The 27,344-nt window shown below is 33.9% G+C and overlaps 1 protein-coding gene across 1 annotated transcript; it reads right to left on the bottom strand.

The window, feature by feature from the left end:
• Positions 1–1,024: 1,024 nt before the first annotated feature.
• SMC3 (structural maintenance of chromosomes 3) lies at positions 1,025–25,756 on the bottom strand. Its single transcript, XM_034440076.3, has 29 exons — positions 25,643–25,756; positions 23,429–23,504; positions 22,173–22,211; positions 21,834–21,901; positions 20,994–21,065; positions 20,777–20,856; positions 19,694–19,772; positions 19,065–19,182; positions 17,751–17,926; positions 17,244–17,324; positions 16,757–16,921; positions 16,274–16,395; positions 15,478–15,691; positions 14,278–14,381; positions 12,654–12,753; positions 11,965–12,125; positions 11,287–11,428; positions 10,783–10,933; positions 10,177–10,329; positions 9,197–9,348; positions 8,828–8,986; positions 8,065–8,172; positions 6,412–6,520; positions 5,719–5,966; positions 5,419–5,631; positions 4,906–5,097; positions 4,263–4,440; positions 2,069–2,175; positions 1,025–1,462 (listed from the first exon to the last, which is right to left on the bottom strand). Exons 1-29 carry the CDS (start codon positions 25,655–25,657, stop codon positions 1,391–1,393), a joined length of 3,654 nt encoding a protein of 1,217 aa, XP_034295967.1. The 5' UTR covers positions 25,658–25,756; the 3' UTR covers positions 1,025–1,390.
• Positions 25,757–27,344: the final 1,588 nt, after the last annotated feature.

Genomic DNA, 27,344 nt, shown 5'->3' with positions numbered 1-27,344 from the left:
ACAACCTTCACTAAAAAACGGAGGTTGGAGACTAGATGGTAGTTATTAAGGGAGTCAGGGTCCAGATTGGGCTTCTTGAGGAGAGGGCGAACCACCGCCTCTTTGAGTGCAGCGGGGAAGACCCCCTCCCTCAGCATGGATCCAGTCTCCGGTTACCTCCCTGGCTGCCGAAACAAGCCAGGAGGGACACAGGTCCAATAAACACATGGAGGTCCCCAGCCGACCCATAATCCTGTCCACTTCATCCAACGAAAAGGGCTCAAACTCAACCCAGATGTCCCCAAGACAAGCCCCAGTCTCCTCAGTGGATTCTGCCCAGTCAGAGTCCAGCCCGGTCTGGATCTGAGCAATTTTATCTTGCAGAAACTCTGCAAAATCCTCAGCTCGGCCCTGCAAGGGGTCCTCCCTCACTCCAAGATTAAGGAGGGAGTCGGTCACCCTAAACAGGGCAGCTGGGCAGTTTTCTGCAGATGCAATGAGAGCGGCGAAGTACTGCCGTTTCGCTGCTTCCATTGCCATTACAGATTTATAGCATACTAATGATCAAATTTCTTACAGCCTACGCTTCTATGGACTCCATACACTTGATCAAGCATATAGAACAAAAAACATACATTTTAATAAAATGTTTCCCATTTTCATTGTTTGCTTTCTAGAAATCCAATGATAGGTGGACATAAACAATTTGGCAACAAGAAGAGGATGAACAGGGTTCAAACGTGAATGAATTCTTAGTGTTATGATTCTTAGTCATCTTTATTCTCTTGATAATATAGAAAATCAATTTAACTATGAGCCACTGTAGTATATAATTTAGATGAAATGTTTAAAATCAGTTTTATAAATAGTATAGGTAACATATAGGTGTCTAGAAAACTAAATTAAATCAAGTCATAAACTTATTTTCCCATATCCCTATTGCTAAGCACTAATATGCAAATTTTGTCACAAATATCTTATGTAATCAAACTATGTGTGAAGTAATGGCACCTGATTCAAAAAGAGTTTTCAAGAAAGAAATATGTTATAGCACTAAAAACAATTATTTTATTAAAGCTGTTTTTTTAAAAAAAATCATGTGAGACAATATAACAGTAAGATCACCACTAGAAAGCAAGAACTGAAGTTGACAATAGACACATTTAAACAAGAAAAACATTTTACAAAATACCTGCAGAGAACATATTTTCAAGCTTCACATATAAAACAGATATTTTCTAAAAGAATACAACACATGTACATACAGAGGACACCAAGAAAATTATGAAATGGTCTAATAAGTATATTAAAGTAGCTGCTGAACAGTGACTGCATATTTAGATTTATACAATTGCCCAATGTTGGTTAAAATATTTTACATTTTCTTAACATATTAGCAGTAGTTGTCCAATTAACCATGAGTAGTATCATCTTCCACAAAGTCTTTGGCCATCTCTGCAGTGATCACATCAATATGGCTTACCTACATAAGAAAAAACAATTTGGCAATTATAATTGGAAAAATGCAACTAATAACAGCATTAGTGATTAATTCAGTTCGTTGTTAGATTCCTTGCATGTACAATATTATTTCTGCACAAATAATAAATGGCTTAATATATGATACAGTCCTTGTTTTCAAAAATACAAATGTAAATGGCTATGACCATCAAGAAATCATGTTTATGATGTGTTCTATAGTCCAAATCTATGAAGAATTTTGCACTAATCATGGGACCATATTCTATGACATAATATATGTACTGTAATTTTGACAGTATCATGATTTGTTAATTGATCTTTTAATATGCTTGTATAGTTTAAGAAGTCTAGAAAAATGGGTATCCATATTTGATCTAACTGTACATCACACTGAAATGTTTGATAAATGTTTAGGATATCTTATCAGATTGCATCATGTTCTTAAATTAATTAAATCAAGCTGAAATCTAAGCCAATTTTAGTCTTTAAATCAAGAAAAATTTAATAGTGACTACAAATAATTTGATACTGAATAAACATATTGTAACCTTAATAACTGTTAATTAGCATACAATAATATTCATACTGTACATTTTAAGCTGCACACCTTATTTCTGAATTTTACACCATAGAATTTATCAGCAGATTCAAGCAGTTCAGGTCTGAATGTTGTGGTAATGAATTGAGCGTGTTCTGCTAATTCCATGATCATATCTGAAATAGATTGAAATAAATAAATGAAGTAAACTGGAGGTGGAAGATTGATGGCAGACTCCACCTGACCCCTCCCTCTGCTCTCTACTCTCTACCCATCCATCCTTCTGCTTATCATATTAATGTATTTATTTTCATTGTGTTCGTCATTTTTTACTTGATTGTTCTATTATTTTACTTTTGTTCTGTTTACATGCCTTTTTCTTTTTCTTCTTCTTATTGTAAGCCGCTAGAGTAGCCCCACAGAAAGATAGGCGGCAAAAAATTTAACAAATAAATAAATTGTTAAAATACAGTGTCTATTAGTACATAATCTAAAACTTTAACGAAACATCTGCAATACTCTTAGTCATCAACTAAAGCTTAGTTACTTTTTGATCCAACTGCTGGTTCCTATATGACTCAAGATGCAATGCTACCAGTGGGATATAAAGTTCCATGTCACATCAGTTTTAAGACCGTACCAATTTGTGGTTTGGTACTTTATATGACTTGGCTGATAGAGTTTCAGCAGTCTGGCTATGGTTAGAATTTCTTCAGTCAAATTACCAATTTAAATGTCAAAAGTAACATAAGATACTTAAGCATTTTATGATGTGCCAAAGAGAATGGGGATCATTCAGTTCAAAGATTTGACTTTACACATATTGTAGTGATGATTTCTAATATTTTGTACTGAAAAAGTGAAAAAGAGCAAGAAAAAAAGAAAGAAAACCCTGCATCTTTTCTACTAAATTAAGATCTAAAGATAGTAATTTATACTTTTCTAATATATTGTATATTAGGTGTAAATTGTTGACTCTTTAAAACCACTAATCAATACAGAATTTGATAATCTTAAGCACAGCATTTTAGTACTCTTTCATTACAAATGATTTCTAAAAAGATATTGATAATTTAATCCAGGATCCGTTATCAATGAAACAAAGAATAAAAAGAGAATATTTTTTTAGTTTTTCATTTTTGTATACTGAATGCATTTTACACTAGTGTTGTACAGTAAAATTTTAATTTTCATGTACAATGAAATGTTTGAACAACCTTAGGAAAGGAGGAGAACAGATGATGCCTCGGAAACAATCTGACAAGAGAGGTAGGAGCCCCGAGAGGCTTCATGGTCAGAGGAAGAAAATTAGGAATGGAATGGAATGCATTAGTAGCCTTGAAGAAAGAGGAGAAATGTTACCTAGGGCACAATCAGACAAGAGCCCACAACTGCTTAGCAATCACAATAAGGAACTGAGAAAAGTCTCACCCTAATGGATCAAGAGATTAAACGCAATGGTGGAAGTTTATACCTTCACACATGCAAGATTCTGTTAATGTAGCCTTACAATAAAGTAGAATTAGTTCATCTTGTGGTGTTTGCAGTCTGGTTTACCTGGGCTGACATCAATGTTGCAAGTCCAAAGGTATAAATTTCCTGCAGCAACTTTTAACTGCTTGATTCATTAGGGTGGGTTCTGCTTAAGTTTCTTTGCTGATTGTTAAACCATTGAGGATTCCTGCTTCTCTTATCTGACTGTACCATTTATCAACTGTACTCATGCATATATGAAGGACACTTGTGAAGATCCTCCCAAAAGACAAGCATTATCCTTAAGTGTTGCTGTAAAGTGTACAACTCTCATCAAAAAAGTATTGCAGCATTTCATAACTGTGCACCTGGAGGACAGCTATAAACCACCTATATACAATACAGTAATAAATTATGTAAGCTATATTCAGAAATAGCCACAAGCAATTTTATTAAAAACTTCCTAGTAAAATGGTATGAGCTATCCTTACACAGTTCGTTTTAGCAGAGATTACAATACATGAAAGCTGACATTCTGCCATTGACTTCAAGATTTTGTGCCAAATGCTTTTATATAAGAATGTTTCAAACTATTTTCTTAAGTGAAATAGGCTAATAGGACAAATAAGCTGAACATACATCTTAATGCCCTCCTCCGCAAAGGTATACTAGGTATCACATACTAATTTTGTTTTAGTAACACAAATAAGAGAAAAATTCATAGGAAGGGGCAAGTAGACAAAAAAAACTCATTTGCACAAGAGACTGATCTGAAATGCTGTATCTGTACCTGAAACAGCCTTCCTGTGCTGGGCATCCAGGGCTTGATCAATTTCATCAAAGAGGTAAAATGGAGCAGGATCACATTTCTGAATTGCAAAAATCAAGGCAAGAGCCACTAATGATTTCTGTCCACCAGAAAGCTGCTGCATTTCTCTCATTTCACCTTGTTTACCAGTAAAGGACACCTGAAGAAACAGCAGAAAAATTAGTTTATTGTTTACTGAGGCTCCCTAAGTGAAAAGGGGAGCTACAATACAATCTCCCCAATCAATAAAAACATATAAAACCTAAAGCCACACAGATTAAAATGAGCTAAAAAATGATACAAGTAATAATAATAAACGGACACTTCCCTCCTCCCCAATACATTAACCCCAGGCCTGGGGGATGAAAATCACGTAAGGAGAGCGAGAGTGCTCTCCTTATCTCCAGGCAAAATGCTATACCAGAGGGTGGAGACTGTGACAGTGAAAGCATGCTTCCTTGGTCCTGCAAAATGACAACATTTAATGAGGGGGCCTGGAGCACACCCATTTTGCCATAACGTACTGGGTGGAGAGAAACAATTGGAGACATTATTCTTATCTCTTAAAATATCATTAAGAGATTTAGCAATAATTAAAGGCCAATTTAAAATAGTCTTGCTTTACCCTAATTCCAACGCCAGTGAACTGGTCTACGGATGGAACACTGCTTTGAGATCCTGATCCCTTTTCACTCTCAGCACTGCCTTCACCTTCATCTTGAGACTGACTACCTTCCACATCACCTTTCTTCATCACAAGTGTTGCTTTGCCCCCAGGTACCAGTTTCTGAAACACTTCACTGAAATTCTTTGACACCTTGATGAAACACAATTCAAGAATGACAAACAATAAAAGAATGAAGTAGATTGACTAAATGACCTCTTTCAACTAATATAGTTTTGATATGAAAGTTATCGAGTTATAATGTTTATATAAAACTTGTTTGTTCCCTAACATTTCATATAACTTAATATATTTATAAGCATTTTACAACTAAACCCATTTCTTTGGAAGGAGGTTAAAATGACAACAAAACCACTTATATTTCAGAGATCAAAAAAATAAGCTAATAATATTAAGGTGTTTAATTCCAAAGAATATGCATTTTCTATATGTTAGACTATTGTCAAATGATACCTGTTTGAAAGTCAGCTGGATAGCTTCATATTTTCTGAGTTCAAGGACATTCATCAATTCCATGATGGATTTGTAACCCCTATCTAACTCTTCTTGACGTTTTATCAACTTTTCTTTCTGTTCTGAAAAGTTCACAAATTGATCGAGAGCTTTTTTATTAACGTGGCTATATTTTTTCAATTCTGTGTTGCATTGTTCCAGTTTGCGAAAGAGCTGCATAAAAGAATTAAAAATTTTTATAAATGTATGATATTACCTAACATCTATCATCTCTGATCATGAAAAGTAGACATTTATTACCTGCTTTAGGCTCAAAGTCTGGTATTTTTCAAATGCTTCTTGGGGAAGAGAGCCCAGTTCTCTGATTTTCTTCATACATTCTTCTTTTTTCTTCAGAAGCATACCTTGCCTGTTAGTCATCTTTTCAAGTTCTTTTGTGTCATGATTAATAGCATCCATGTGTTCTTTTTCCATATTCTTCCAACGCTCCATGCTCTTCTGAAGTTCTTTTATTCCAGCTTCTGTTTTATCAATTGAATTGTCCAGGTCTATTAAAGTGAAAACAAAGTATAAAAATAGTAAACTAGATAAATATATAAAATAATACTGAGGAATAGATTACATAGAGTAAAAAGAAGTAGAACAAAGAAAGGCTATACTGATTGGGAACAAGGGAAGGAATTTGATGCAGAGGCCAGAAGATACATTAGGTCTGGAAAATGGAATGAACGATGGCAGCATTTAGGTCAAAAGCAAAGGAATCAACTATAAAATAAGGGTATATAGTATACTAACTGTTGAATCATTCTAAAACATGTGTAATATATTCAGATGACATAAATCTGTTTGAAGAAAAATTTCTATCGCTTAGGTTGTTGTCACTCTATTTTTTATTATTTGTGCTTTATTTTTGTCCTAACAACATACATGTATGTTTTAGGATGTTTTAAGAAAGCAAACTATTACTTTCTTTGCTTAAATAAGATTACCAACCATCTGATCGTGCCAATGTATCCTTTACTCGTTTGTTGATTGCCTCAAGTTCAGATGTTGTGGCTGTAAGAACAGTGCCACCTTCTGTCTCTCTCAGTTCGTTGAGCTCCTGAAAGACATGTACATTCCAATGTTCATGATGACTAGAAATTACATTCTAACAATATGTACAAAATCACAAATTGTTCAACTTGGAATCATTTTTGTGCTTTCAACTCAGTATTGATTCCTTGTGATTGCCTGAACTAATCCCTGCATTTAATTTTTTAATTCATAATATGATTTGTAACATGATTTAATCAACTTTTTCACACAATTTGGAAACTGAAGACTAATGAATATAATTTCTAACTTCCTCAATCTTAAAAAGACAAGCTAATGGACAAAAAATAATGGCAGTGACCCAGCACATAAATAAAGGCATAAAATAGAATAGTTCCACCTACTTTAATATTATGAGACCTGCACATCTGGTACTTATGATTCCCACCAATCAGGAGTCAAAAGCTCCTGGAACATCTATGACTATGTTTTAACTAGTTTCTGGAAGGCCACAAGAGTGGGAGCCATTCTAACCTTGAAAATCAAGTGTTCCCTAGCCTCCTCCCATCATAATTTACAGCAAATGGAAAGATTCAACAGGCATTTTGTTTGTTCATATTATGCAGGCAGAATGAGTCTGGGGTAAGCCTCATAAATACCCAGGTCTGGAGCCATAGGGTTTTAAAACAATAATTAGCATGTTGATTTCCCAGAAACAACTCAGTAGGAAGTATAACTTCTGCAATAAAGATGTTAGATAACAGTAGTAATATTTTTAAAATAATTTTATCAGTTGCTATATTTTGCATCAGCTAGTTTCTTTGAGAACAGCCTCATGTAAAATGAATTGAAGAAATCCATACAGGAGATGCAAGGATATTAGGAACTGAAGAATGCTTCTAAAATAAAAGCCTTCCTGACCACTAACTATTTTTCCAGCGGGAACTGTGAATCCAAAAGAACCTTGAACCAGATTTCAGATATAGTACAAACTTGTGTTTATAGATAGAAAAGAGTTTCTAAGTTGAATTAAATTCTGTCAGATTTATTTTTTAAATATAAAACTATTTTGGATATCAAGGCACAGTCTCAGACCTTAATTAGTCATTGTTCTGCAGAAAGGCCTGTACACATTTTTCAATAGGAAGTTTGGGGTGTGTTCTTGCAGTACTTAAATTCAGTAATTTGTAGGGATGTAAGGCTTAGTAATATTTAGTAAAAAAAATCTCTTTCAAAATGTGATTTTATTATAAATTATTTTTCTAATGAGCTGCCATCTTGAGTTTAACAATAATAATTCTAGCAGTAAAAATCACATATTTAAAAAAATCTGTCCAGATGCCACAAAAGGACTTTTTTCTTTTTTGCCTTTTTTCCCCTCAAGTTAGGAGTTCACCCAGAAGATAGTTGGCATATTTCAGGGAAGTTTTAAATAAGATTGCGTCTATGTGTGGCTAAATCTAAATCATCTGGGTTAGGCAAGTGGGTCATTTTTAAAAACAGAATTTTCTTAGAAACAGATTTACTCTCCTTTCTCACAATAATGATATATATTATGTTGAAATCAAGATTTGTTTTAAAAAAAATGGATAAAAAAATAAAGTATCCTACCTGCTCAACTTGGTCTAACCGCTTCCTTAAATTTTCATTGAGGTAGGTTTCAACTCTAGTGATGATGCCTTCAAGCTTGATCCTCTCATTCAAAAGCTGCCTGTTTTCCTATAAAGCAAGAAATAGCAATTTGTAAAATATTTCAATTTGTACAAGAAAATTCAATTTGTACAATATTTCCAAAATTAAGTAATATGGATTTTTAAATTACAATGAAATCTTTCCACAGAAACTTTCTAAACCTCTCCACTACTTCATATGAAATGCATCTAGTTTATATTACAATCACGACCTTCTGAACAACAGACAAGTTAACCACCTACTCAGTGTTTGTCAATCTCATTAATTTTAAGATGTGAGAACTTAAAACTATCAAGAATGCTATAACCAGCAATGCTTAGTCTTAAAATGAGAAGAATATTAATACACATGTACTGGGGGGTTCATACATCACACTAGGTCATGGTTTGCTTAACAATTGTTTTTTAACTAAACCATAATTGACATTCAGACAGTGAATTATAAAGAAACCCAACTTTGGAGTCAGACAACATGCTAAGCCAAAACTTATCATATTATGTCTTACAAAATATTTGTAATCCCAGTCATTTTAGCTGTACATAGGTAATCTATGCCTATATATCTGCTATAAATAAATACTTAGGTTACTTATGGAAAGTTAAACAAATTGTTATTTTTTAATTTAATAACTCTCGAACATGATTCAGACTGCAATTTGATTCTGAAGCATGAACATGCTTACTTGCTGTAGCTGTCGGATTTCATCATTAAGTGCATCAACTCGTTTTTGGTCCTCTAAGCTAAGTTGAGACAACAGGTCTGTTCCCAGTTCTGCTTTTAATGATTCTCGGGTTGATTCCATAGCATGTAAACTTGCTTCTAAACTTTGTAAACTGCGTTGCTAAAATGAAATTAAGCCAAGTATAATTATTCATTCATGAAAGGAGCCTCCTGGTTCAATTAATTTTGTAGCTATTGTTTTTTTTCCCCATCACTTGCTTCTTTTCTTTTGAAACCACTTAACGTTAACCCCATTCTTTGTCTTTGAATTCTACCACTGAAACTAGAGCAAATGCCTCCCAAATGGCGAACATTCTCAGATATTCTGTACCTTAGGCATAAATGTTTTTTCTGATTGTTGTCTCTTCTCTTTCAGCATCTTCATCTCTGACAAAATGCTGTCTCTGGAAGCCTTGAATTTTCTTTGCTGTGTTTCTATTTGTTGCATTTGATTCATCAGTTGATCAATTTCATTATTAATTCCTGCGATGCGCTAAGGATTAATTCTATCCATTGTTAAAGTGATGGATTACGTATAACCCAATATGCTAAAATGGTTGTAAGTTTCTTCATATCAATAAAGCTTCCCATTTACATCATTGTAGAAGAAATAAGTTAAACGTTACAATATAATAAAAAAATCTAATTTGCTTAAAATGATAGATTAGTAATCATATCATCTATTTAACTTAACCAACCAATTGCAGACTATTTATTTATTAACCTAATTGTTAGGATTCTGTGTAGCAGAGAACAATTCCAATATATAATAAATTAAAATAGAAAATAATTATCACCACTACCACATCATTATCTGGCTAAGATGACCAACCAAACACAACTAAAGTCTGAAAGTCTGCTAGAATAATAGCTAGCTTTTTTTTTTTCCCCAGAAAGTAAGAAAGCCTAAAGTTGCTTACACTTTCAGACGTAAAAATGTACTTTAGGGCAGGGGCAATTATCATATAAATACAACAACATGGCCCTGACCATTTTAAACAGTGATATTATATGCTCCAGTGGAAAGAACATATACTGTATTTTTCGCACTACAAGACGCACCTGACCATAAGATGCACCTAGGTTTAGAAGAGGAAAACAAGAAAAAAAAAATCAGGCAGAGCCTGAGAGAACTACAGATACGTGTCCTCTCATGTGCCAGCTATGCCTATTGACTCCTGCACTGCGGAAAAGAGACAGAAGAGGCAGGCAATGACAAGTAACACTAAGGATATTTTCATCATATTCAAGTCAACTACTCATATATACAGCACATCTCAGACAAGCAAGCAAATAATCTATGAAGGATATTTTCAATGTTTCTGCGTAGATTTTCATTGAGTTTTGCTTCAAGCTCTCCAAGTTCCTCTTCTGCTTTCCTAACATCTTTTTGGAGTTCAAGTCTAGACTTTCTTGTATCATAATAACCTCCAGTTAAAGCCCCTCTATGACTGACTTGATCACCTACAACAAAAATGATGTTCTGTTGAATAAAAAATAGTTTTCAAACTGGTCTGTACATGAAAAAATTATCCTGTCAGAACATAATGAGTTACATGCACAAGATGAATCCAGGTCAATGTGTTGCTACTTCTATGTGACCAGAACAACAGGTTACCAGAATTTACCTTCAGCAGATTCGAATTGTTATCTCATGGGAATGGAGAACTGTAGTTTATGCAGACAATGCTTGAACAAGCCAGCCTCAAAATCAATTAAATCAGTTATTATAAGGAGTATTGAAATATTATTGTAACTTTTCTCAGTACACAAAAGAAATTATGACATTAGCAATCATAAAACTCTCTTATGATTTAATCAGAAATGCTGGTACACTGGATTTAATATTGTGTTGGGCAGATCAAAGCAACCTGAAATATATATTTACATCATAAATCAAACTGTAATCAACCATACCTTCCAAAGTAATACAATCCATAGTAAAAGCTCTAGCCAGCTGTGTAGATACTTCCATACTTCGACAAATAAGAGTCTTTCCAAAAACATGTTTAAAGGCTTTATCAAATCTTGGATTGTACCTCAGTTTACTGATCATTGGAATGGCATCCTGAAAATAATAACCAAGCCAAATAGCTGAAAAATTTGCAAACCAGTAGAATTTATCTTAAATTTAACAGATGCAGATTAAATACTGTGTGATCTAACACAAAACCATACAAGGAATAAAAAGTATTGAAATGCAAAATACATATAATACTAATTATGAGACCGTTAAAATCAAAGAAAAATATCATGAACTTAGGCTATTCAGAATCACAACATACAGAGAGGCAACCCAGAGCCTACACTGCTTATAATTTTATTCATTCTATTTATTTGTAGCTACTTTAATATGAAGATATTGTACTCATATAACTCAACTACTACAGTAGTAAATTATTTACAGCAAAACAAACTTACATTTGTTTCAGGATATGCAGTGTCTCTAACATCCAGTTTGTTCAGAGGAAGAAAAGTCACCTCCCCTGGTAGATTCATTTTATTGAACTCCATCAGTATTTTAGTACTAACTTCATCAGAATCTACAATGTGGTAAAACAACCTGTCATAAAAGATAAAGAAAATGAATAAAGGTTTATTGTAACAGCATACTATGACAGCATAGTATGTCCCATTCCTAGTATCAAAGATAACCATAAAAAGGTGAAGCAACTATACAGTCAAATATATGTAATCTTATATAATTGAGTCAGACAACTTTTGTTATTTCTCTTAAGTGCTTTCTAAGCTATTATTATGCTTTTGTGCTATGTTTGCCTGGTTCTTACAGTAGAGCTGTATATGATACAACCAGATGGTTTATTAGCTGCCTGCTTGCAAAGCCAAAACTGACTGGGATACGAGGAAGGAACCAGCCCAAAGTTTCTATGCCCAAGGGAGGACTAGAATCAGAATCTCTTTTGATCCACCATCTTAATCACTGTACCAGACTGTCTAAAATGTTAATAGCAACTATTGTTGGAATTGTCTTCAAAATATTTGATGCCTATAATTGCTTCAAAAAATAATTTTAATTTACCAGTTTAAGTGCAACACAAAAAAAAATTCTGTTAAAAAAATAACTAGTGATAACTATACCTATTTCCTGCAGTAACTTCAACACAGGTGTAGAAGGCAGGCTCACATTCAAAGTTATTCATCACTATTCCATGATAGCCATTCAAAACATGTTGATTAATGCCTTTACGACGAAAGTGCTCCAGAACCTTGTTTATGCTATCAATACCATTTAGAATAGCCTATTTATAATAAAATAGAAGTCATTATAAATCTTAATATTCTGTGGAAATTGTCTATGTCCAATATCATTAACACTTTTATGTTTCACAGAACCTTTCCCCACAAACTTGATTATCTTGTCTATAGCAGAAAACAAAATAAAATAAGTCTTCAGATTTGCTATTAATTTATATGTACCTGTGTACAATTATAATGTGTAGTGTTTTTTCTGCACATTATAAAATAGAGTAATTTCATCATTTATATAAATAAATAAATTTGTAAAGCTACTGCTATGGGAACTCATATAGGCAAGTAAATGTTTGGTGTATGGTGCTATTTGATAAAGAAATCAAATTCTGAAAACCATGAATGTAATTTTATTTAAAGCGTTTAGTTTTAAATGCTGTATTCTTATTTTTTTACTTTCAAGTGTCCCACCATTCTACTATGTCTCATAAAATATTAAGAAGCCTAAAGTATAAGAACTGTATGATTTACAATATAAATCTTTTAGCAAAACATCAGTAATTATGATCATTATCTACCTTTCCTGTTGCTGCTCTAAGAAGTTGTTGTTTCTTTTCCAAATCCTCTCTCTTTGCAGCAAGTGCTTGCTGTTCTGCATTCTCTTCTCTCCACAAATAACTGAAAAATATTTTAAGAGGTAGCCAAATTAATAAAAATATTTTTTTAAAAGGCATTATAAATATAATTATTAATGTGCTTTGCAGAATTTCAAAATAGAATACCTATATTTGAATTATCTCATAACAAAATATTCTTCTCTTCCCCCAAATAGCCAAATTATTTTCTGTGAACCACCTAATTCCATTTATTTATAACAATTTCCAGCTTTTGGAAAGTAAAAAAAAGTATAACCTCAGGAAGTCTAATTTTATTGCATTATGGTAGTGATAAATTGGTAAAACACATTAGGTTAGTGACTCTCAAACTGTGGATCACAACACCCTAAATTAGAACAAATTTGTTGCAAAAGTATTTTGCTACAAAGCAAGATTCTTAACAGAATTTGCTTCAGAATTTGCTTTGCCTGGACAAGTTTACAGATTTCCAACTTTGTTCATGTTAAGCCCAGTTCTGACATGTTTCAGCTTTACATTTGGCAAGCCCAACACAGAAAAGTTGGATTGCTATTAAACTTTTTCCCACTTCTGCTGGACAAGCCAGAGCAGTTTTATTTTATACATAGATTACAACATAACTATTAAAAGTATCCAGTGAAACCATTATTTGAATATATTACATTGCATGAATAATCACGAGGATGGGAATTACACAAATTCTTCTATTATTTTAGTGAATCAAGACACTACATTTGAGATCCCTTAAATTAGTCTGCAGTATAATAGCACTACTGCAGATTTAATGGGAAATTTTATTTCCTTCTACCAGTAGGATAATAAAATACAAACTAAGGGATGTGTTTGGTCTTTGAATCGCTTGCTCAGGGATATGTTCAAAAATGGATAGCGCAAGGACAAAAGCTAAATATAATTTAAATGTAAGCTTAATTAACACTTATTAAATGGTTAATGCAATTGTTTTCAACCCATTAAATTACAATTTGAAGCAATTTTTAGAACAGCGATATCCAATGATTTTGGGAGGAAACCTCTAGATCAGGGGTGTCAAACTTGCAACATCACTGCTCGTGACGGATCAGGATTTTTCCCCCTTTGCTAAACCGGGCATGGTTGTGCTAGCATCTGGCCCGCAGGCCACGAGTTTGGCAGCCCTTTAGATGCTCAAGCTAAGCATCCTTGATCTAAGACAAAATCTTCGTAAGAATATATTTTTAAAATATATTTATATATTTAAAAAATATATAACAGCCGAGGTGGCACAGTGGTTAGTGCAGTACTGCAGCTACGTCAGCTGACCGCTAATTCAGCAGATCAAATCTCACCGGCTCAAGGTTGACTCAGCCTTCCATCCTTCCGAGGTGGGTAAAATGAGGACCCAGATTGTTGGGGGCAATATGCTATTTAGTATACTGTCTTTGGTGTAAACCACCCAGAGTCCTCGGGGAGTGGGCGGCATAGAAATTCGAATAATAAATAAATAAATAAATAATTTTTTAAAAAGGGGAAATTTACATATGCATATTCTTACAAGCATAAGAATGTAAAGCCTCAATAAATTACTAACTTTCTTTCACTCTGTAGCTCATCTTTTTTGTTTTTTACTTCATAATATTTTCTGTCCAGTTCTTCAACACGAGCTTTCACTTCATTGAGATCTTGATCCAATTTCTAATGTACATAAGAAAAGTGTTTTAAATACATTTCACAATTTTTACTAACTTTAACACATTTTATTAAGCAGCATCAACTTTACAAAAAAGTTTGGAATTCAATGAATTTCCGTTCAGCATTTAGACAAACAATATAAACAAACAAGCAATTTAGATTTGTTTTTAGTGTAGATGAATGCAAATAATTAATACAAGATAACACATTCATATTTACTAAGTGATATTGCAGCTGGAGTGGAGAGAGAATGGATCACCTGAGGTATATGTTAAAAATGGTCCTATGAGTAAAAGTACAATTACCATCATCTTTACCGTAGAAAACAAAAAAGAACTATTAAAAGGTGATGTCAGTGAAAGATCATGAAGGCCACAATGGAATACAAGGAATATCTATAAATTATCACAAATGAGATGCGATCTTTACTCTGTAAATAGAAGTATCAGGTTATGTGGTTGAAACCATACATTTTTCACAAGAAATCCAACAACTCTCATAAGATTTACTGAAGAAAATAAGGTAACCCAGTAAAGAATTTCAGCAACTATAGTGATTTAAGAACAACCTGTATGTATATATTTGTGTGTTTCTATGTAAATGCACGGTTTACTCGAGTCACTATAGTTTTGCATTCCTCTTCACCCTTATTTTTTTTTTAATTTGATTTTTATTAATGGATTACTTAACCATCTGAGATGTAGTATGAGTGTAATTAATTTTTCTTTTATAAAAAGTATCTATGAATAATGTGAAAACTAAGACTTAATGACCTCAACATACAATAATTAACAACATCCTTGCTTAGCATTATGTTTGTGAACAAGTATAAGATTTGGGTATCCTGTTTCCCCCAAAATAAGACATCCCCTGATAATAAGCCCAATTGGGCTTTTGAGCAATGGCAATAAGGCCAAGCGCTTATTTCAGGGTTCAAAAAAATATAAGACAGAGTCTTATTTTCGGGGAAACATGGTAGGTACAGTTTAGATATTATACCTAGAAGTGTAGTTTCTAAGAACAGCTCATCCATAATTAGATATATATGAAATGCATGAATCAAACTAAATTGTGTGTAGCAATGAGCTCAAATACTTACACTGTACTGTTCCAGGTTCTTCTCTTTGTTAGCCTCTGTATCTTCCAAATCCTTATGTATAGCAGCAATCTGCCTTTTCTTGTCATTGATAGCTTGATCTAAGGACCTGAGTTCTTTCTTAATCCATTTATCTCTCTCTTCTTTAGAGGTAAACTGACTTCCTCGACCTTGCTTTGCATAAAGATCAGTTCTCTCCTGGGTAGCCTGTGCTAGTCTGTTCAAAAATAATTAAAATTAAGAGTTTCAATAGAACTATTAGGTCATAACCAAAATATATTCAAGTTTAATAATATTATCATTATATGAATTCATTTTCTTAAACTGTGTGACTCCTTTAGAAAAATAAATGCAAGATGCATGCGCCATAATTAGTTTTTGCTTAATTCTAAAATTATAATTTTATAATCTTATAATTTCCTGCATGTATAAATTATAGGGCACATAATATAATAAGGACATTGAATAGGATAGAGAACGTGTACTGACTGAAATTTACAGTTTGGTGTTTGTTTTGCTTTTCCTGCCTTCTAGGTAAAGGATGAATTGTTAAGAGTCATGATACAGAAAAAGTAGGGCTAGATTGCAAAATGAGCATGGCTATGGAAAAATTAACACCCATATATTCAAAAAAGAAAAAGAGAAAATTTCCAAAACAAAATACCAAGAAAAAAGGTATTTGCCTTGATTTTGAAGTAAAAGATAATCTAATGCTTTTTCAGACTCTGTTTCAGGCACAAAAATTGGGTATGGAGAGCTGTTTCTAAATGTTTTTTCCCCTAGATTAGCTATTTCACACCTGGCAATTCCTCGTTCTTCTCTTTCTTTTACACTGTTGAACTTGGGTTCTGTTTCTGCCAATTCTTTCTGTTTTTCTTCAATTTTTTCAAGAAGTTTCTGTCTCTCCTTCAACAGTCTTTTCTGAAAATAAATGTAACATGGGTCAGAAGTATGTAAAGCCATGTTTGTGTTATGATAAAAATAATAGTTTTAATTATTTAAAAATGTAATCAGATGTTTAGAAAGTTCCTAATTTTGATGCATAAATGTTCAAAGTAACATCAATACAATCCTGATAATAGAGCTGTCAGGATTGTCAGCTGTCATTTTCAGGAAATGATTTATAACTTAGTGAACACTGTAATCCTTGGGCAAACTTTTCCAGAAGAGCATGAAAAGAAGATGAATGCTGCACAGTGTTTACTCCAGTTCATATTCTTTTGATAAATAGGAGAAATTAAAAAAATCAAACAAGTAAGTTCTTTTACTATGGGACTCTTACCCGTTGTTCACTATTTCCAGCAAGTTCATCTTGCAAATCTTTTGCTTTAAGCTCTAACTTGGTCCTTTGTTTTATCTGTTCTTGTCGCTCAGCACTGAGTTGCTCCTTCTCTTCTTTCATAGCCGAAATCTTTGTTTTCAGTTCACGGACTTGTCTTTCAATTTCCTACATACCGGTACAAACATATTAATAAATACTAGGCAAAAAATATATAGCAATTCTCAATATCTACATAACAAGATTTAACCAGGGAGATTCATATAGGGGTTAATTTTTGGAAGTTTATTGCTGATTACATGCAGTGTAGCACCTAAATGGAAATATGAACTCCTATTTGTCTTATAGACAATCTATTCATTCATTCATTTATTTCTGTATTCCAGCGCAATCTCAGTCCAGTTTTAGATATATCTGTGTAGTGCCATACTACATAAAATATTTTATCTTTCTTACAGTTAGGAATACCTTAAGTTATGTGAATTTTTACCTCCATTTTATCTCGAGCATCCTGTTGTGCATCTCTTAATTGCCTAGATTTTTCTCCACTTGTTTCTCGTTTGGCTGAAAGCTGAAACATACAGTAAATTAACCTTTGCTAGTCTATTGGTAATATAATACTACTATTACATGCAATAATATTACATAAAACAAAACTAGTTATGAAAAAAAGGAAAATTGGTATTTATTTTAACACAGTCAAAACACAGAGCCTGTAGTACAGTGGACTAAACATTGTTATTAACATCTGCTGCTTGCAATTACTGCAAGTTCAAATCTCACCAGGCTCAAGGTTGACTCAGCCTTCCATCCTTTCAAAGGTAGGTGAAATGAAGACCCAAATTGTGGGGGCAATAAGCTGACTTTGTATAAATATATAAAAGTATGAAGGCTATTGCTTAACGCATTGTAAGTCTCCCTGAGTCTCCAGAGAAGGGCGGCATATAAATTAAAGCAAAAAAAATTAAATTAAATTAAAAAAAAAATAGTGACTTACTTCATCAAGCTTAGCTCTGGTTTCATTTAGTTCCTGATTATAAATGGTATATTCCAGTGCTCTCCTCATTTTATCCCATTTTTGATATTGAGCTAATTCTTCCTTCTCTTCTTCCAGTGTATGTAATCGCTCTTCAATATACTTCAACAGCTCATTTATTTTCTCCCTTTTCCCTTCTTTAAGAGTCATTCAGAAACAAATTAAATAAGAGGGTTATTAGTGGATACAACTATATATGCCTTTTAATACTTTCTGGGAACATCGTTATGGAATGCAATCAAATTGAATCCATTTAAGAGCAATATGACTGGAATACTTTGTTCCAATAGTGAACTACATGTATTCATATTTTGTTCTCAATGTTTTACTGAATGGTGGTGTCATGTTTTAATAGATTATTTATCTATGTATGGAAAAATAATCTAAACATATCTTAAATATATTTATGAACAAAAACATGAACAAAAAACATTTTCCCAAAGATAAACATTTAATTTTGGTTTCTATTAGAGAGTTTATCACACTGCCAATGTATTGTTTGGGACAGTAGCTGCAGTTTACATAGTTCTCAACTCACAACCAGAGTTGGGACTTCCATGGCTAAGCAATGTAGTCATTAAGTGAGTCACACCCAACCATACTTTTGTGTGGTCATTTAAGCAAATTATCATGATTAAGAGATTCATATAAATTAAGCAAATCTTGCTGTCCCCCAGTGACTTTGCTTGTTATAAGCCCTCTGGGAAGGTCGCAAATGGAAATGTGACCTCCAGACACTGCAACCAATGTAAATACATCCCAATTGCCAAGCACTTATATTTTGATCAGATAACCTTTGAGAACAAGTTATAAATCACATTTTTCCAGTGTCATCGTAAGATTTAATGATCAGTAAGTGAATGGTTGTAAGTCTAGTCCAGGTTGAAGAATTAACATCAGTGCTTTATAAAATATAAGAAATCCAGCTTTTAATGCAATTTTTCTATGTAGGAGAAATGAATATGAATATAATACAAGGGCAATAATTTTCAGATGTTAAAAATATCAGTTTATTTTAAATCCTATGTTTAAGTGCACTGAAGGTGCTTTTTCAGAAGCTGCTGCTTGGATAAAAAGCGAAACGTCTTCAAAGAAAAAACAGGAAGTCCAGTTGCATCTTGAAAAAGCACCTTTGGGACAACCATGATCTGGATGACTGAGACTCTCCATTGACACCTATGTAAGTGCAATCCTCCCAAAATAGTAAAATAAAAATGTGTGGAAGAATATCAATAAACTGAAATATTATGGAAATTCAGATAAAAACTATGTTACCTGTCTCCTTCATCAAGGAAATACTCTCTTCTTTACGTTCATCATATACTCTAGTTCCAGCTACTTCTCTTAGCAATTTTAATCTCTGAGAATCAGGAGCTGTGGCCATCTGATTGATCTAGGAACAACATTTTCTTTCACTGTTTTTGTTTATATATAGAAAGCAAACAGGTAATACACTAATGCCTAATATGAAATATTAATGTTATTTTATTGCTTATAATTCTGTTCAGACTAGTCATGCTGCTACAACTAGTGAAAATACGTTGTATTTGGAGCACATTAATAAAGAAAAATTGGGGAACATATTTTGAATGGTTCAGATTAAGGAAAAATATAAATATTAATGAAAATTAGTCAATTAAAGCATCAGTTCCCAAACTTTCTAGATCTGCAGACTGGCAATGGCGGTGGAGAGGATAGGGAATGTTTTCATGCACAACCTAATTCTGTGCATGTGCAAATGAAGTTTCTCACTCTTGCCCACCACTTGTGTGGCCCGGTACCAGTAAGTTGGAGACCCCTGAATTAAAATATAATTAGAATTCCTGCTTCTGTTTTAGTGGACAATTTGTTTTGAAAATTATGAACTTGTCTTTCTGAAAAATAGTTAGTAGCTATTGTCATACCTTTCCTTGCTTAACAATATAATAGGGATTGCTGCGAGAAAATCCAGCACTTTCAAGGAGGTTCATGACATCATTTTTCCTAGAAGTAAATTTTAAGTCAATTTTATAAACATTGTAGCATAAAAATATTTAAATAACCAATGTTGTATTAATTCATAAAAACATTTTGCTTAATATTTGTTATTTTTGAAATGGCATTTAGTTTTTTGCAGTATTACCAAGTACAATATTTTTATAAAATTTAAATCAAACCTTGAATTCAATTCCTACTTCAGAACTATAGTAGGGGAATGAGTAGCCAGAACACATTAATAATCAAATGGAAAACAATAACTGGGATGAGAGTCCTTTTTTCTCTATACTCTTTTGTTCTTGTTAATTCCAATAGGAATAGAAGAAATGCAGCTCTAATGGTGAAATTCTCATCACCATTCTAAATACAGTATTTCAAAGGTTTTCCAAACCAGCCCTAAATATTTATTTATAATTTATTTTTTATTAAAGAAGAAACAGGAGACTGCCAATAGCAGTCAGTTTTTCTAAATAGCTATATACTGAACTAGCAGGAACAGGGATCACTTTCTATCTGCAGAGATATTTCTATATCATAAATATAGAATTTATTTTAAAGCCTTAGTAGTTACAACTACCAATTTAAGTCCAAATGTTTTAAAATATTTCATACAGGTAGAAGTTGAAAAGATCGAAATTGATAAATTAAGGGATTTACAATGAATACTAATATGAGCCGTGGTGGCACAGTGGTTAGAATGCAGTTTTGCAGGCTAATTCTGTCCACTGCCAGTAGTTCGATTCTCACCAGCTCAAGATTGACTTAGCCTTCCACCCTTCTGAGGTCAGTAAAATGAGGACCCAAATTGTTGGGGGCAATATGCTGACTCTATAAACTGCTTAGAGAGGGTTGTAAAGCACTGTGAAGTGGTATATAAGTCTAAGTGCTATTGCTATAAATATGACAAATGAAAATATTCAAAAGTTACCTTGTCTACTAATTTAAAATTTCATATAGAACTACTTCATGCAGAAATGACATTGCTTTCATAAAATAAAACTGCCACTTACGTCACCATTTTCTTGTCTAAGAAATATTGATCTTTTTTAGCTCCAATGACTCTGCGAAGAGATACTTCTTCCTTATCAATCTTAAAATAAGATAGAATGCAAATATTAATTTCCTGGATATAATTTTTGATCAAGTAATTTATGGTATTTTCCTTTTAATTTAAATAAAACAAAACCAAGAGGACTTATAAAATAAAAATTAAAATATTTAACTTACTGGTAATCTGTTGTCTGAGTTGTCAAAAATAATTTCCACAAAAGCAGAGATAACCCGAGGTCCTGTGCCTTCCTAAAACATATATATAATTTAAGTTATCCAAGTTTTTAAATGTTCTATTTTATACAATGTTTTGGTATCATATTCTTCAAAGTTTATGTAGGTATAAACTTTATTATTCCTAGAAAATAGAAATACTGTTTGTGTAATAAGCTTAATAATACAATCAAATGACTTATATTTTGTATTTTTCCTTCACTAAATTAGTACAATTATTAGGCTAATTAAAAATAACTACACAAGCTAATCTTAAGATATTATTTTATGGTATCAGTCCCAGTTCAGTAGTATTTTGGGGGGAAAGAGTCTATTTCTGCTAATGGGAATGTTTTGAAAAGTCTAAATACTAGGGAGTGGTCATACGAGTTAAAAAAAAATCCACTGACTGATAAAAATAGTGAAGGAGAAAAGTAAAAAAGAAGGGATGTGATTAGAAAAGTATGTAAGAAATTACATGGAAAGATTTAATTGGAGGAGAGCAGAGAGGAATGGCATGACTCTAGCATCATTTGGCTCCAAACCTCAACAGATTTTTCCAGGAAAAATGTAGACCTTGGTTCCTTTTTCTTCCTTATCTAATTCCATAATGCATCTCAATAGTTAGGACAAAGCAAAATAAATTCCACAAGTATTTCTTCAATTCTGATAGAATTATTCAATTTATTAAGGATTTTTAAATCATGGCAATTCACTGGCGTTTAAACTGCAATATATATGTGGTTTCAATACAAACAATTAAAACAAATTATTTTAGCAATTATCAGTCAAGAGTTTGCTTACATGCAACAAAGCCAGCCTTTGCTCAGGACGAAGATGACTGAATTCATCACTGAGGACGAACTGAATTGCTGTAATAAAGAAATGCATTAGATTTAATTTGTAAGATATATTTTAATAATGAACTTCCTAAACATTTTATACAGTATTATAGAAGGTATTACAGATAATGTAAAAGTACTTAGCCTTTATAAAGTTGTATTCACACTACAAAACTTGTCAAGATATCGTGTTGTTTGAAAGAAAATACAAATGTACATAGCTGTCATGCACAATATTATCTGCATATCTTTAATATAAATGGGATTATCATTTAATGCAAATTTGGAAGCTTTTCCTTACCATAGAAAAAGTTGCTTTTTCCGGAACCATTTCTGCCCACTAAAAAGAAACAATAAAAATTATATAAATGTTGATGTCAATTCATTATAGGAATATTTTTAACTGGAGTCAGAAGATAAAGATCTTTAGTTGTATATAAAATTACATATATGAAAATAAAATTGTAAAATAGAATAATTACCAACTGATCACCTGCACTTAAAATCAACCAGACACTTCATACCAAAGTGCAGAAAAAAGTAACTTTCACAAAGGTATTTTGATTTTTTATTTTATAATACCTTTTAAACCATCTTCTACCATATGGATATTGTCAAATATTAATTTTATCCTATCTGTATCACAGTCTGACACACTTATATTCCTCCATTCAGACCATGTCATTATGGAGCAACCCTGGAAAACAAGCTGCTAAAAAGGGGAAAAGTGATTCCCGTAAGATTTATTAGCAATATAGCATTTGACTTGTGATTTTTCCAAACTAATGCTTTGCCATAGGAGCCTCAGGTACTTCTAGATGTCTTAACTATACATTTTGAATGAAATACAAATATAGTCTATAGGAAGATTAAAGAAACAAGAATTTTACCTCTCACAAGGGTACAGTGGAAAGATTCCATTTTCTTTTTAATACATTCCATAATTACAACTCCAATTGAGCCCAAAATTTCTGTTATTAAGTATACATTTGTTAAGTGAGTTTTGCCCCCTTTTACAACTTTTCTTGCCACAGTTGTTAAGTGGATCATTGCAGTTGTTAAGTTAGTAACATGGTTGTTAAGTAAATCTGGCTTCTCCATTGACTGTGCTTATCAGAAGGTAGAAAACAGCAATCACATGATCCCAGGAAACTACAACTATTATAAATATATCAGTTGCCAAGTGTCTGAATTTTGATCATATGGCTATGGGGAAACTGCAATTGTCATAAGTGTGAAAAACAGTTATAAGTCATTTCTTTTAGTGCCATTGTAACTTCAAATGGCTACTAAACGAAGTAAATCCTCAAACTAAAGTCTAGGATTACCTATATTATTTGCATATTTTTTATTTATTCCATTTAGACAATGTATAGTGTCTAAATGGAAGTGGATACTATACAATATATAGTATCCAAAAGTATAGTGGGTGGCTCACAGTGAACAAAATGTTGCACAACATTTGGAAGTTTTATTATACAAAAATATTCAGAAATGTTCAGTAGTATTTGCATTATTTAAATTATATATATTTATCCTTTGTAGCAGAGAGCTTACCAATGACATTATGTTTTGAACTGAAGGGATCTACTATAGTTTGATCTCTGTAACTTCTAAATCCCTGGATAATTACCTGAAATAAGCAGAATTATTTTTTAAAGTAAAGGAAAAGATCAAATCATATATCAACTTGCAGATTTTGAACTAAAATGTTGCAACGTAATTAATCTACATTCATTCAATACATATTCATTCTTGTTGTACCTTTTGTTTTACCACACACAGATCAATATTCCATATTGCAACATACAATCTAAGTAATGTTTGTTGAAGATCACCTATGTTTTTAGCTAATAATGCAGCAATGTTAGTATAGAAAAGATATGCATTCACATAACCCGAAAAGCACTCCTCAAATAGCATCACAAAATTCTTTATTCATTCCACAATTACATTAAACAATCTAGGGGTCATCATGCATCATTATCTGTGCTATGCTCTTTACCATGTCTGCATTGCACCACATATATGAAACACCCTTTTAAAAAAATTCAATTGTCAAAATTTTTATTCCTGTGATTTTAGATGGCCCTATCATTTTTCTACATTTTCTTATCTGGTTCCTACCTATTTATTCATTTCTTCTAACATTTTACCCCAAAACACATTCATTCCAGAGTATTGCACAATTGTTCTAAAACACATCACTAGTTCTTCTATTATCACCACAAACTGGGGCATAATATGCAATATCATTAGTCCTTCTTGTGAGCACATCACCTAGTTGACACAACTTAGATCGGGGCTGTCAAACTCCCGGCCCGCGGGCTGGATGCATCATGTGCTGGCCATGCCCATGCCTGGTTTAGTAAAGGGGAAAAAAGTCCTGATATGTCATGTGACACCGCCGTGGCAGTGTGAGTTTACACTCCTGACTTAGATGATATAAGGCATATTTTCTGATCTACATTTTAGTCTTACTTTCTGACCAATATTTTAATCCAAATTAAAACTATAGCTTCATCTCTCAGCATGAACTTTATAATTTGTATTCTACAAGATCAGCCTATCTTCTTCAAACACATTACATCCTTCCAACTTCTCAGACAAACACATTTCCTTTAATTCAATTTCATTTATTTTATACTCTGTACTGAGTACTCTTCTTACATTCCATGTTGCAATCTTCAATATGGCAGATGGACCTGCAGGTACTGACCTCCACTGCCTGTCCTGGCTTTGGTTGATCAAGACTTGCACATAGCAGTTTTACTAATATGAAAATGTGTAATTAAGTTACCAGCCTTATTGTAATTGTGTCACAGCCAAAATTGGTTGCTAATGTAAGAACAGTACACTTGCCACTTTTGGCACTTTCTAGCCAGTATGCCACAAATGTCATTCCAGCTCAGTCTTACTCTAATCTTATTTACACTATGCCAGCTACAATCCTTAATCGACAGGCCGATCTAGAGCAGTGTTTTTCAACCTTAACAACTTTTAAGATGTGAGGACTCCAATTCCCAGAATTCCCCAACCAGCCATGACTAGGAATTCTGGGAGTTGTCAAGATCGAGAAACCCCAATCTAGCAACCACACGGTCGTCTGCACCCAACCATTTGGAGGTGCATGCGGTGTACTGACAGTTCCTTAGGATGCAACGACACACCCGAAACCAGCCAAGTACGATGCACTGCGGCTTTTTTTGGGGGGGGGGGACCACCCGTCCCAAACCACCCGTCCGAATTCATCACCTTGATCTGCCTCACGAACAGTCAAATTTCTCCTGCAATCTTTGCAGCTGTCCATTACCATTTCTACAGAACCGGCCCACAATCTTATTTTCGCTTATTTCTTCCCGACCCATTAATTTTACGTCAGCTAAGAACGGCCACCTCCCCCTTCTTGTCCTCCCATCATCGCGCCAAGGAAAGCAGCAACCCGTCAGGGTCAGCCCTATGCACCCCCCTCCCCAGAAGGGCCCGAAGATGGGTCATCTCTGTTCTGATCTGCTACTGAAAAAAGACTCTCCGGGGCAAAAACGAGGCACCGAGGAGCCTCCTCCGCAACGATCACGGCCTCCATATCCTGTCTGCTATCCTGTGAGCCAACAAACACCGTCCTCCTTTCCCTCACGCCCCAACCCAACTCCGGCATCCCTCTCCCCAACTACCCTTCTCAGCTCTGTACGGCTCTGTACGGCTCTTCCTTTCCATTTCCCACAGAAAATAAACCGCTACACCGCAAATTCTACGCCCGGTGCGGAGTACCTGCTTAATATACATCGCGGCGGCGGCGGAGGCCTCCCCTTTTCACCGAGAAGCGCCCACCGCTCAAGCCGCGCACAAAATGGCCGCACGTCTCCTCCCCCTCGCCCATCCCCTTCGGAACGAACCATTTCATCAAAGAAAAGGGGGGTCCAATAAAAACTTAGAAAGCGCCTTAGGAAGGGGGAGCGGGAAATGTCACTTTTTCACATTGTATGGAGATATCACTCATGCCAACATTTCCGGCCTAACAGTCAGAACCTCCGGTAGACTGTGTGTTAAAATAAGCATCTATTACTTGCCCTATTGGAATTTGGTTCAACCCGTAGGAGCGATTTGGGCGCCAAGACAAAGTCCGGCCAATAGGAGAGAGAGGTTGGAGAGTCCTGTACGTAAATAAAGTCTTCGCGCTATTTTGTGGGTGGAGAGTTTTCAATCAGCTTCGGGCAGAGAGACTGGGATGGGTTTTATAGCCGAAAGTGCACCATCCGTACTGAAAAGAGCGATGCAACCTGCCTTGGAATAATTCGAAATAAAAAATATGAGAGGACTAAGAAAAATCTATTATAGAGTCCAGTTCAGGAAAAAATGGAATGTGGCTAGCATTTTGTGGCGTATCATGTTTGCTGTCATCAAAGAGCTGATGTTATGAATAACTTATTGTTAGTCTTGTGCGTTTCGGGTTTTTCACTGGAAAAGGAAAAACAGTTATTTCCCTGTAGTTTTGAAAATATATCAGTGCAGACATTTCAATTGTACTTTATGGGATTGTTCATTGTTTTAAAATGTTTTTGTAGTGTCTTGATATTAGATAACAACCTCTTCAAAGCAATTTATAACAATTTATAATTCTGGGCTGTTTGTAATATTAAAAGATAAAATTTTACAAAACCTATACACAATAGGAACTAAATAATAAAGATTAATACATGACCCTATCTAAAGATGGGGGAGAGAGGGAGTAGGATGAGGGTGGGATGTAGGGTCTGTTATTAGGCTCAACCCACCCAATTTTAAAAATAATGCAATATCAAAAAGCATTTTAAGTCTCCTTTGAAAGTAGGGAAGGAGCAATGTGCAAATCTTTCACATGTATCACAGCAGAAAGAAAATCTCATCGCTTGTCCCATCAATTTACAGGTTCACAGAGGTATTAAAAATCCATTAAACTAAAAGGTTTTTTTGTTTTTAATAGTAATCTATAAAATAGCAATTACCTCCGAAAGCATATTGCCAATCAATTTAGTATAGAATATGAAATTTACTATGATTGTCTCGCAATCAGTATAGGATCCCTAATAGAACTGATCATAATGTGTGAAGCTTATATTTAAATGGGAACATGGGGGGGGGGGGGGGGAGAGAAAATAATTCCACATAGTAATTCTGAAGTAATGAGGCATATGATCAAGAATAATTGATTCAGACCCTAAAAATGCAGTAGGTTATTCTAATAACTGAAATTGGCATTTGATACAGGGGTGAAATCCAGCAGGTTCTGGACAACTGGCAACAGAAATTTTGAGTGGTTGGGGAACTGGCAAATACCTCCTCTGATTGGCCCCAGAGTGGGGTGGAAATGGAGATTTTACAATATCGTTCCCCCAGGAGTGGGGAGGGAATGGGGATTTTGCAGTATCTTCCCCTGGAGTGGGGTGGGAATGGAGATTTTGCAGTATCCTTCCTATAGCACGCTCACCAAACC

Source organism: Pantherophis guttatus, chromosome 6 (assembly GCF_059756535.1).
Source record: "Pantherophis guttatus breed Tessera chromosome 6, ASM5975653v1, whole genome shotgun sequence".
In the NCBI taxonomy this organism is placed as follows: domain Eukaryota; kingdom Metazoa; phylum Chordata; class Lepidosauria; order Squamata; family Colubridae; genus Pantherophis; species Pantherophis guttatus.
Note: the sequence above shows the minus strand (reverse complement) of the source record. Positions and strands in the feature narration are given on the sequence as shown.